This window comes from Entelurus aequoreus, linkage group LG28 (assembly GCF_033978785.1).
Source record: "Entelurus aequoreus isolate RoL-2023_Sb linkage group LG28, RoL_Eaeq_v1.1, whole genome shotgun sequence".
NCBI classification, from domain to species: domain Eukaryota; kingdom Metazoa; phylum Chordata; class Actinopteri; order Syngnathiformes; family Syngnathidae; genus Entelurus; species Entelurus aequoreus.
The window spans coordinates 34,173,014-34,185,277 of NC_084758.1; the positions used below are offsets into that span (position 1 = coordinate 34,173,014).

The 12,264-nt window shown below is 39.2% G+C and overlaps 1 protein-coding gene across 3 annotated transcripts in view; it reads right to left on the reverse strand.

Moving 5' to 3' along the window:
* Positions 1–288: 288 nt before the first annotated feature.
* The window catches only part of npm1b (nucleophosmin 1b), an 83,753-nt gene continuing 71,777 nt past the window's right edge, over positions 289–12,264 (reverse strand). The window contains exons 11-12 of one of the 3 annotated variants that reach the window (XM_062039915.1): positions 8,065–10,497; positions 289–3,554 (exon numbers count right to left, since the gene is read on the reverse strand). In XM_062039915.1, coding sequence (XP_061895899.1) covers positions 10,444–10,497 — 54 coding nt within the window. In that variant the 3' untranslated portion in view covers positions 289–3,554; positions 8,065–10,443. Of the gene's footprint in view, positions 3,555–7,984; positions 10,498–12,264 lie in introns of those variants that run through there. The other 2 variants (XM_062039917.1, XM_062039916.1) reach the window with 2 other exon arrangements.

Genomic DNA, 12,264 nt, shown 5'->3' on the forward strand with positions numbered 1-12,264 from the left:
CCTTTAAGCTTTTTTTTAATGTTTTTGCTTATTTTAATAGTATTTTTAGAATGTGCCGTGGGCCTTTAAAACTCCGGGGCACACTTTTGACACCCCTGTTATAGATAATAAAATGATAAATCTATGGATAAAAAGCAGAGCCTGGCGACGCATGCGCGTTTATCATAACTCTCTCTGTCTCTGCCCCTCCCTCAATTTGTTTTGTTTTCAACCCCTTCTTAACCCTGAACGTACATTGAAAACACACGCAACCCTAACTCAAAATGCCGGACATTTGAGGCATTTAAGAAACTCCGCCCTGACAGCTCCGCAAAAGAGGACATGTCCGGTAAAAAGAGGACGTATCGTAGCCCGTTAGCTGATAGCATGCCGTGTGTTGTGCCTTGTTGTGCATTGTTTACACAACGTGCGTTACGCTACTTAATTTCCGTGTGGAAACTCGTTCGGTACACCTCCGAACCGAACCGGAACCCAACGGTTCAATACAAATACACGTACCGTTACACCCCTAGTTATAAGTCAACATTGTAAGTTATTCTCGTTACCTTTTTATTCTACTTTGATGTTTTTGTAGTAGTCATTTTACAATTGTAGAATGTGGGCCCCACTTTGGACACACCTGTTTTTTCATTGAATGACAATAGCAGGAGTTTTGTCAAACAGATCCTGTCCAGACTTCCCTTTATTTGGGCACATTTCACAGAGCACTGAGGAATGAAGAAAATGATCACTAACGTTACAAATGTCTACGCATTGCTACAAAGTAGTAGTTACACACTAATGAGCACAAGAGTCATAAAACAATATTCTTGTCCAGCTGCCGTACACAAAATAACTATCATTCATTAAAAAAAAAGGGTTGACTACATTCATTAAACTAGGACAGGGGGTCGGCAACCCGCGGCTCTTTAGCGCCGCCCTAGTGGCTCTCTGGAGCTTTTTCAAAAATGTATGAAAAATGGAAAAAGATGGGGAAAAAAAATATTTGTTGTTTTAGTATGGTTTCTGTAGGAGGACAAACATGACACTAATTGTTATAAAGCACACTGTTTATATTAAACATGCTTCACTGATTCCAGTATTTGGCGAGCGCCGTTTTGTCCTACTAATTTTGGCGGTCCTTGAACTCACCTTAGTTTGTTTACATGGATAACTTTCTCCGACTTTCTAGGACGTGTTTTATGCCACCAAACCTTTAACGTTGTGCGTGAATGCACAAAGGTGAGTTTTGTTGATGTTATTGACTTGTGTGGAGTGCTAATCAGACATATTTGGTCACTGCATGACTGCAAGCTAATCGATGCTAACATGCTATTTAGGCTAGCTATATGTACATATGGGTGAGGGCCGACATCCGGGCAACTGAGCTACATACGGGTTCTTCGAGCCATAGCAACCAGACTGGCGTTGAAAACAATCCGTTGCCCATACTCTTTAACCTGTCGACTGACGCTGGTTAAACCCGTCATTCTGCCTCCAAAATGCCGAAAAACTGTGTTGTTTTTGGTTGTGCTAACCACAACTGGAAACAGGGAAAACAAAGGTTGTATTTTGTTCTGCCAAAGCGTGATAAAAGCCCACAGAGACGAGACAAATGGCTCGCAGCTTTACACCGGGAAAACGAGGACGGTTCTCACTGGAGTCCCCCAAAGTCCCGGGTCGTGTGTTCGGATCACTTCGTTTCTGCTAAATATAAGGAACAAAAATCCACCTTCTTAACCACAACTTGGCTATACGTCCGTGCTAATGTTGTACTTGTTGGATTTTGTACCTTATAACATTCGACAGCTGAAGTTGTTGTTGTACAAAAATAACATGCGGTATATACTATATAGTCTATAGCCTAGCTAGCTATTTTGGAAAACCGGACAACGAGAGGATACCAAAGGCAGCGTTAAGATGGACACCACCGGGAAAACGTAAGCCAGGGCGGCCTAAGAACACCTGGCGAAGAACAGTTGTACTTAAACAATACATGTAGCCCTCAAATCTGTCAATATTTTATACACTAACACTTGATCTTGTTGTTGATAACTTCCGCGTCTCTTTCTTAGTAGCGCGCAGGCTAAGCTAACTAGCAAGCTAAGCTAAGCCTGAGACGCTTTAAAGTTCACTGAGACGAGTCTGACGCAAATAATACATTTTCGGTTTTTCACACGATATGCGAATAAGTAAAAATGCGTAAATGAAGGATTTAACGCCGACTTCCAAGCCACAACGCTCGTTAAATGCTTTTTCTGTCAATGCCGTGTTCGCTGTGAGCTGCTTTGTTTTCAACGAATTCCCGGTTGCTAGGGGATTGGTAGGCGGAAGTGACGTAGGTCCGCCCTCACCCATTGCATCATTATGCCTCATTTGTAGCTATATTGGAGGTCATTTAGCTTCCTTTAAGTCATCTTACTTCAATGTATATCTCATGACACACTATCTGTATGTAATATGGCTTCTAATTTGTTGCGGCTCCAGACAGATTTTTGGTCCAATATGGCTCTTTCAACATTTTGGGTTGCCGACCCCTGAACTAGGAGAACACATTTGGTAAATGAGTTGTTAGACGTGCACACAGTTTGATTCCTGCTGAGGTGAAGCATTGAAATGGTTAAAAAGCAGCCTGGTCAGATGTCATCGTAAACACTTCATAGGCGTGGATTGGCCGCACGCTTTTATGCGTCCACATTGGAGCGTGCAGACAATGAACGTGTGTACTTTATGTCCACATTGGAGCACGCAGACAATGGCATCCCTTTAGGCTGGTGTCACTCTCTAATAGATACCTTATGATGATGTTGCTGAATCACAGGAGCCTCCTGGCAACTCAGGAACGTTCCAGAAAGAACAGCTGTTGCTTTTATACAAGTCATATTCCCACTTCCAAATTGCGTTGGCAAGATCTCGGCAAAAGGAGCCTTTGCTTGCGCAAAGCCGCTACTTTTTCCTACACTTTGAGCCCTGCGGCCTATTAAACGGCACGGCTGATTGGCGGATTTTTATTCGCTGGCGGCCATCATGCCAAAAGTTTTTAAGAAAACACATGAAAAGACACTAAAAAGGCGTGTTATTGTTTGTGATACGGCGCCATCTTTTGGACGAGTTCGCTCCCTGCGGGTGCACTGCAAAAAGTCAGTGTTCAAAAACAAGAAAAAAAAATACAAAAATGAGGGGTATTTTATTTGAACTAAGCAAAATTATCTGCCATTAGAACAAGAACATTTGGCTTGGCAAGACTTTCCAAAAACAAGTCAAATTAAAGCTGCAAGCAGCGTTGGTCGGGTCCGCCTTTTGGCAGGTGCTAGTCCTAGGTGTCCCAATACTTTTGTCCAGTGGTAGTCCTGAGTGAGACCTACATAGAGGTTTTTGTTTCGTGTCTCTACGATATTGGTACTGGGAGTTAGAGGAAGTTGTGTCTGAGTTCACATTGTCATTATAGGGTATTGTGTGTATTGAGGACAAAGAAGGAGTAATTGCATTTTCGTTGTCATTTTTGGCACCGGAGCAACTTTAGTGCTGCGGGTCTTTGAAGGCTCGTAAAATCTAAACGGCAGCACTAATCACAACTCTTTCGTCAACTTTTAATCAGAAGGGTTCAATCTCTCTCCTGTAGCAGTTTGAAGCCGAAACGACAAACGCGCTCAGAGGAAATAACGTTTGATGTTTGGTGACCGGTTGTAACAAAAATTTAGTTTTGAAGGAGAAATAGCAAACTTCCTGTTGATTTTTGCTGAAGGATGTCAATCTATGAAATGTAGGTCTAGGCTAGACCTACATAGAGGTATTTGTTTCATGTCTCTACCGGAAGTTACAAGCAGTTTTGTCTGAGTTTTCCTCTGAGGAGCAGTTTTTTCTCTGTTTTTTTCAAAAATTATGTAGAGCACAATTTTGAGTTTTGGGGTTCGGTTTTTTTTTTAGATCGCAATGTTCACCAGTCCCGATGTGTGTGAGAAGTTTGGTGAGTTTTGAAGTATTTTAAGGGGGTCAAATTAGAGGTCAAAAACGTAAAAAGGAGTGTTTTTAGTACATTTTTGTAAAAAATGTGAAATTGCCAACTTCCTGTTGGTTTTTGCCCGAAGATGTGTCATTATGAGTTGTAGGTCTAAGCGAGACCTACATAGAGGTTTTTGTTTCATGTCTCTACGACCTTCCTAGTGGGAGTTACAGGCAGTTTGTTTTGTTTTTTTCCTAGGGGGCGCTATTGCGCAATTTTGATTTTTGGGGTTTGGTTTTTTTACTAAAGTGTGCTCTAAAGTCCGGAAAATATGGTAATCTCATACAAGTTTTTTTCTGCTTCCTGTTTTAATGCTTTGAGTCGGAAGTAAAACTGTCCATAGCGTTTCTACTCGTAAGGATTGTAAGTTTTACAATATAACTAAAACAATTCTTACTCACTAAATCGTCCCGTGTGTGATGTCTGTCGGAGTGTTTTCATGCATATTTGTACCTGCTATCGTAATATTATGGCGCTAGTGTCGTTAGCATTAACTAATATAATAAGACGATTATTAAATTATTGGCATTCTTTTTTGTTTTGTTTCACTTTCACAAATTCCTCAGTAAATGTATGTAAATAAGTAATTTCACAACGTAGATATCTGCAACTTATAGTCCGGTACGGCTAATTGTCAAGCATCATTTTTTTCTTCTAAAAATTAGTGGGTGTGGCTTATATAGCGGTGCACTCTAAAGTCGGGAAAATACGGTCTTGTCATATAAGTTTTTTTCCGCTTCCTGTTTTAATGCTTTGAGTCGGAAGTAAAACTGTCCATAGCGTTTCTACTCGTAAGGATTGTAAGTTTTACAATATAACTAAAACAATTCTTACTCACTAAATCGTCCCGTGTGTGATGTCTGTCCGAGTGTTTTCATGCATATTTGTACGTGCTATCGTAATATTATGGCGCTAGTGTCGTTAGCATTAACTAATATAATAAGACGATTATTAAATTATTGGCATTCTTTTTTGTTTTGTTTCACTTTCACAAATTCCTCAGTAAATGTATGTAAATAAGTAATTTCACAACGTAGATATCTGCAACTTATAGTCCGGTACGGCTAATTGTCAAGCATCATTTTTTTCTTCTAAAAATTAGTGGGTGTGGCTTATATAGCGGTGCACTCTAAAGTCGGGAAAATACGGTCTTGTCATATAAGTTTTTTTCCGCTTCCTGTTTTAATGCTTTGAGTCGGAAGTAAAACTGTCCATAGCGTTTCTACTCGTAAGGATTGTAAGTTTTACAATATAACTAAAACAATTCTTACTCACTAAATCGTCCCGTGTGTGATGTCTGTCCGAGTGTTTTCATGCATATTTGTACCTGCTATCGTAATATTATGGCGCTAGTGTCGTTAGCATTAACTAATATAATAAGACGATTATTAACTTACAATAGCATTCTTTTTTGTTTTGTTTCACTTTCACAAATTCCTCAGTAAATTCACCAAAACGTCACCGTGGAGTTATTGAGTCTGAGTAGCTGATTAGAAAGCTAGCTTGAGCAGCTAGTGGGTCCATGACCATGACTGACGTTTTGTTTGATCGGCCATTTTCTGCCGTGTTACAGACACCATTTGGAAACAACGAAGGTACGTAAATAAGTTATTTCACAACGTAGATATTTGCAACTTATAGTCCGGTACGGCTAATTGTCAAGCATCATTTTTTTTTCTTCTAAAAATTAGTGGGTGTGGCTTATATAGCGGTGCACTCTAAAGTCGGGAAAATACGGTAATCTCATACAAGTTTTTTTTCGCTTCCTGTTTTAATGCTTTGAGTCGGAAGTAAGACTGTCCGTAGCGTTTCTACTCGTAAGGATTGTAAGTTTTACAATATAACTAAAACAATTCTTACTCACTAAATCGTCCCGTGTGTGATGTCTGTAGGAGTGTTTTCTTGCATATTTGTACCTGCTATCGTAATATTATGGCGCTAGTGTCGTTAGCATTAACTAATATAATAAGACGATTATTAAATTATTGGCATTTTTTTTGTTTTGTTTCACTTTCACAAATTCCTCAGTAAATTCACCAAAACGTCACCGTGGAGTTATTGAGTCTGATTAGCTTATTAGAAAGCTAGCTTGAGCAGCTAGTGGGTCCATGACAATGACTGACGTTTTGTTTGATCGGCCATTTTCTGCCGCGTTACAGACACCATTTGGAAACAACGAAGGTACGTAAATAAGTTATTTCACAACGTAGATATCTGCAACTTATACTCCGGTACGGCTAATTGTCAAGCATCATTTTTTTTCTTCTAAAAATTAGTGGGTGTGGCTTATATACACGGTGCACTCTAAAGTCGGGAAAATACGGTAATCTCATACAAGTTTTTTTCCGCTTCCTGTTTTAATGCTTTGAGTCGGAAGTAAAACTGTCCATAGCGTTTCTACTCGTAAGGATTGTAAGTTTTACAATATAACTAAAACAATTCTTACTCACTAAATCGTCCCGTGTGTGATGTCTGTCGGAGTGTTTTCTTGCATATCTGTGCGCGCTATCGTAATGCAATCAAGCTAGCGTCGTTTTTACGAGTGTCTGTGTTAGTATTATTAACTTACGATGGCATTCTTTTTGTATTGTTTCACTTTCACAAATTCCTCAGTAGATTCGCCAAAACGTCAGCGTGGAGTTAGTCCGAATAATACGGTATTTACACAGAAAATATTTTGTAAATGTTTATTTACATACCTAAACACAGATCAAACTCAACAGAAGTCATGGACGCAAGCTAGCTCTCCAATCAGCTAAACAGACTTTTAGCTGATTGGAGAGCTAGCTTGCGTCCATGACTTCTGTTGAGTTTGATCTGTGTTTAGGTATGTAAATAAACATTTACAAAATATTTTCTGTGTAAATACCGTATTATTCGGACTATAAGTCACAGTTTTTTTCATAGTTTGGCCGGGGGTGCGACTTATACTCAGGAGCGACTCATGTGTGAAATTTTTAACACATTAGCGTAAAATATCGTATAATATTATTGATGTCATTCACGTAAGAGACTAGACGTATAAGATTTCATGGGATTTAGCGATTAGGAGTGACAGATTGTTTGGTAAACGTATAGCATGTTCTATATGTTATAGTTATTTGAATGACTCTTACCATAATATGTTACGTTAACATACCAGTTGGTTATTTATGCCTCATATAACGTACACTTATTCAGCCTGTTGTTCACTATTCTTTACACATTTTAAATTGCCTTTCAAATGTCTATTCTTGCTGTTGGCTTTTATCAAATAAATGTCCCCCAAAAATGCGACTTATACTCCAGTGCGACTTATATATGTTTTTTTCCTTCTTTATTATGCATTTTCGGCCGGTGCGACTTATACTCAGGAGCGATTTATAGTCCGAAAAATACTGTAAGTCATTTCACAACGTATATATCTGCGACTAATATATGGAAAGATGTTTTCTTCTAACCTTTAGTAGGTACGGCTTACACTGCAAAAACTGAAATCTAAATCAGATTAAACATCTCAAATAAGGGTGATATTTGCTTATTTTCTGTCTGATAAGATACCGTAAATTCCGGACTATAAGCCGCTACTTTTCCCCCTCGTTCTGGTCCCTGCGGCTTATACAAGGGTGCGGCTTATTTACGGCCTGTTCTTCTCCGACACCGACGAAGAGGATTTCGGTGGTTTTAGTACGCAGGAGGAAGACGATGACACAATGATTAAAGACTGACTTTTCATATACCGGTAGGCTGGTTATTTTGATAACGTACAGGCGAGCACTTTGTATTACTTTGCAGCGTTGTATTATTTGTACTCTGCACGAATGCTGTTCGCCATGTCAAAGATGTGAAAGTTTGATTGAATGATTGAAAGATTTATTGTTAATAAATGGGACGCTTTGCGTTCCCAAACAGTCATCTCTGTCCCGACAATCCCCTCCGTGGTAGCAGGAGTATATAGGGTTACATACTACGGTAATTACACATCAAAACCCTGCGGCTTATAGTCGGGTGCGGCTTATATATGGAGCAATCTGTATTTTCCCCTAAATTTAGCTGGTGCGGCTTATAGTCAGGTGCGGCTTATAGTCGGGTGCGGCTTATACATGGAGCAATCTGTATTTTCCCCTAAATTTAGCTGGTGCGGCTTATAGTCAGGTGCGGCTTATAGTCGGGTGCGGCTTATATATGGAGCAATCTGTATTTTCCCCTAAATTTAGCTGGTGCGGCTTATAGTCCGGTGCGGCTTATAGTCGGGTGCGGCTTACATATGGAGCAATCTGTATTTTCCCCTAAATTTAGCTGGTGCGGCTTATAGTCTGGTGTGGCTTATAGTCGGGTGCGGCTTATATATGGAGCAATCTGTGTTTTCCCCTAAATTTAGCTGGTGCGGCTTATAGTCGGGTGCGGCTTATATATGGAACAATCTGTATTTTCCCCTAAATTTAGCTGGTGCGGCTTATAGTCAGGTGCGCCTTATAGTCCGGAAATTACGGTAGTTCTTCTCACTAAGCAGATTTGATGTTAGAGTGTTTTACTTGTTTTAAGTGTTTTGGTCCTAAATGATCTCAGTAAGATATTACAGCTTGTTGCTGAGATTTGATGAGCTATATTGAGTAAAACACGCTTGAAACTAGAATATCAACTGTTGCAAAGTTGTGTCATCAACATTCACAAGTATAAAACTACTTTTTTAAAGTAATAATTTCTTACTTCAAGCGTGAAAAAAAAAATCATGATGCCGAGCGCATATCTTTATGTCAAGATAATGGCACTAGCTTTTATTTAAGTTAAGAATATTTTTCAACATATTGAGAAAAAGGTCTCCTTTTTTTTTTACCAAGAAAAGTGCACTTGTTATTAGTGAGAATATACTTATTTTAAGGTATTTTTGGGTTCATTGAGGTTAGCTCATTTTACTTGTTTTGGAAAGTCTTGACAAGCCGAATTTTCTTGTTCTATTGGCAGATAATTTTGCTTAATTCAATGAAAATACCCCTCGTTTTTGTAATTATTTTTTCTTGTTTTTGAACACTGACTTTTTGCAGTGCGCTCTATAGCCTGGAAAGTACAGTAGAGTGGAGCGTTTCAGAAGGGGCGGGTGTGTTCCTGGCAGAACATCCAACATAAAAAAGTTGTAAAGACATGTAAGGATGGAGAACATGTGATGACCGCGAACCACGGTGCTAATTTGTTAGCAAACATCTAGCTGGAGCACAACTAAAAAGCATGTATGAAAATGTCAGGTAAGATCAGGGGCCGTACTTATCAAGCTTCTTAGAATGACTCCTAAGAAGTCTGCTAAGAGTTGACTTAAGAGTAAATAAATTCTTGGCTGAAAGCTGCACTTAAAAGTTAGTTATCAAGCGTCTTACTCACACTTTCAGCGAAGTGTAGGACTGAATCTTAAGTGTCACACTCAGAGCTGAATTACGACATTACTATGTGCCGTAAACGCAATTTTAGGTGACGTCATTTCTGTGTCCATAGAAATGACCAATCACGGAAGGGAATCCGTTGTCTAAGAATAAAGAAATATCTTGGAAATATTTAAATGGACAATGGGAGTGTATATTTTGACAATAAACTACAAAATAATACAAAACAAACTAGTCCCCGCCGGCACTCACGTTACCGCTCCCTCTCTTCTCTCGCCCACACACTCACTGACGTCACTCACCTCACATACGCTACTGTCATAACATTTTCTTTCCAATTCGTTAATTAGGCAACTAATTTGAAACTGGTGTGGGTGGCTCTATATATACTAGCCCACTGCAGACACATGCAGAAATCAACATGGAATCGAAAAGTATTAAATCTGTGACAAAAATATTACCCGCTCTGTCTAAAGATACCGTTTGATCAGCTGCTCGTCATCAAACAAATCCAGAACATCGTTCCGCTCCCTGAACGTTCGCGCACGTCTCTCTCGCCTCAGTGCCATCCCCTGCTGGCAACTCCTAACCACTTAAGACACCTCTGAAGGTCTCTTAAATATCGTGGAGAGTAGGAGTGATTCTTAGACTTAAGAACGTTGATAAAAAGCTTTTATTCTTAAGTTTGAGAGTAGGTCTAAATTTCGCAAATTCTCAGGACTTGAGTGTAAAATGGCCCTCTAAGAAGCTTGATAAGTACGGCCCCTGATATTTATGTTAGAACTGGGACAGTAGAGACATTTAAAGGCACATTCTGCAATATTTCCTATTGCATCATTGACTCTGAATAGGGGCGTGTGATTGGACAGAATGCAGGAAGTCGCGCGCACACCATTTCAACCTGGTAAAAAAGTGAGGTGTGCAGCAGGTGGCTCTTCAGGTGTGAACTGGCCATGCTGTCGCCTGGCTACAGGTGTGAAAAACGCCGCGCACAATGGAGTCAAAGAGCGTTGTTGACACGGGGAAAGGTCTAAGTAGGAAATGTCGCCGACTGTGCCTTTAAATCACCTGGCGGGACGCGAGGGGGCGATTGGAGCGAGCGCTGGTCTACTTCTTCTCCATCTTCAGGGTTCTGACAAACGCCCACAGGTCCTTGACCACCTGAGGAAGCCGAGAAGGACAAAAGTTCATAAACATGATGGACTTTTTAGGGTTTTTTTATGTCGTTTGCCACTCCAAATAAAAGTCCTACTGCAGATAGTTATTATATATACCGGGGGTCAGCCTCTTTAGTGCCTGGAGCATTTTTAAAAGAGGCTTGAAAATGGAAAAGGATGGGGGGGAAAATATTGTTGTGTTTTACTATGTTTTTTGTTTGAGGACCAACATGACACAAACCTTCCCAATTGTTAGAAAGTTTAATATGTTGTATGCTTCACTGATGAGGGTATTTTGTCCTACTCATTTCGGCAGTTCTTGAACTCACCGTAGTGTGGACTGTTACAGTTTGTATACATGTAAAATCTTCCACTCCTTCTTTGTCTCATTTTGTCCACCAAACGTTGTATGCTGTGCGTGAATGCACAAAGGTGCACTTTGTTGACGTTATTGACTTGTGTGGAGTGCTAATCAGGCATATTTGGGTCAGTGCATGACTGCAAGCTAATCGATGCTAACATGCTATTTCGGCTAGCTGTATGTACATATTGCATCATTATTGTAGCTATATTTGAGCTCATTTAATATCCTTTACTTGTATCCTCTTTGTATATCATTTATATTTGCATGTCTCATGACTAGAGATATTATCGGCCGATGAATGCTTTAAAATGTAATATCGGAAATTATCGGTATCGTTTTTTTTTTTATTATCGGTATCGTTTTTTTGTTTTTTTATTAAATCAACATAAACAACACAAAATACACTTACAATTAGTGCACCAACCCAAAAAACCTCCCCCATTCACACTCATTCACACAAAAGGGTTGTTTCTTTCTGTTATTAATATTCTGCTTCCTACATTATATATCAATATATATCAATACAGTCTGCAAGGAATACAGTCCGTAAGCACACATGATTGTGCGTGCTGCCGCTCCACTAAATAGTACTAAACTTTAACAGTTAATTTGACTCATTTGCATTAATTACTAGTTTCTATGTAACGGTTTTTATATTGTTTTACTTTCTTTTTTATTCAAGAAAATGTTTTTTAATTTATCTATCTTATTTTATTTTATGAATTTTTAAAAAAAGGACCTTATCTTCACCATAGCTGGTTGTCCAAATTAGGCATAGTAATGTGTTAATTCCACGACTGTATATATCAGTGTCGGTTGATATCGGTATCGGTTGATATCGGTATCCGTAATTAAAGAGTTGGACAATATCGGCAAAAAGCCATTATCGGACATCCCTACTCATGACACATTAACTGTATGTAATGTTGGCTGCATTTCAGATAGTTGTTTGTGTGCCATGTTGTTCCAGACCTCAGCAAACATTACCTGGCTTGCCGAAGATTGTAACAAATCTATTAAAATAAGACAGTCTGCCGTTTCCTTTAACTTGGACACACACATCTGGCCATTAAAAGACCGTCATTTCCAGGAGTTATCTCACCTTCTGAGTAGCCTCTGATTTACTAATGGTTTCTAATGTAAAAATGTGTCGAATAAATATGACTTTTATATACTTTTCTGTCAACCAAGATTTGCGTCAGCCTGCCACAAATAGTCATTTTGATTGTAGGATATTATAGCTAATATAAACACTTACATCATGTGTTGCCTTCATTATAAGACCTTTATACGGCTTTACATTTTTTGCGTCTCCAAACAGATTTGTTTTTTGTATTTTTGGTCCAATATGGCTCTTTCAACGTTTTGGGTTACCGACCCCTGATATATACCATCAATTCCAGGCTA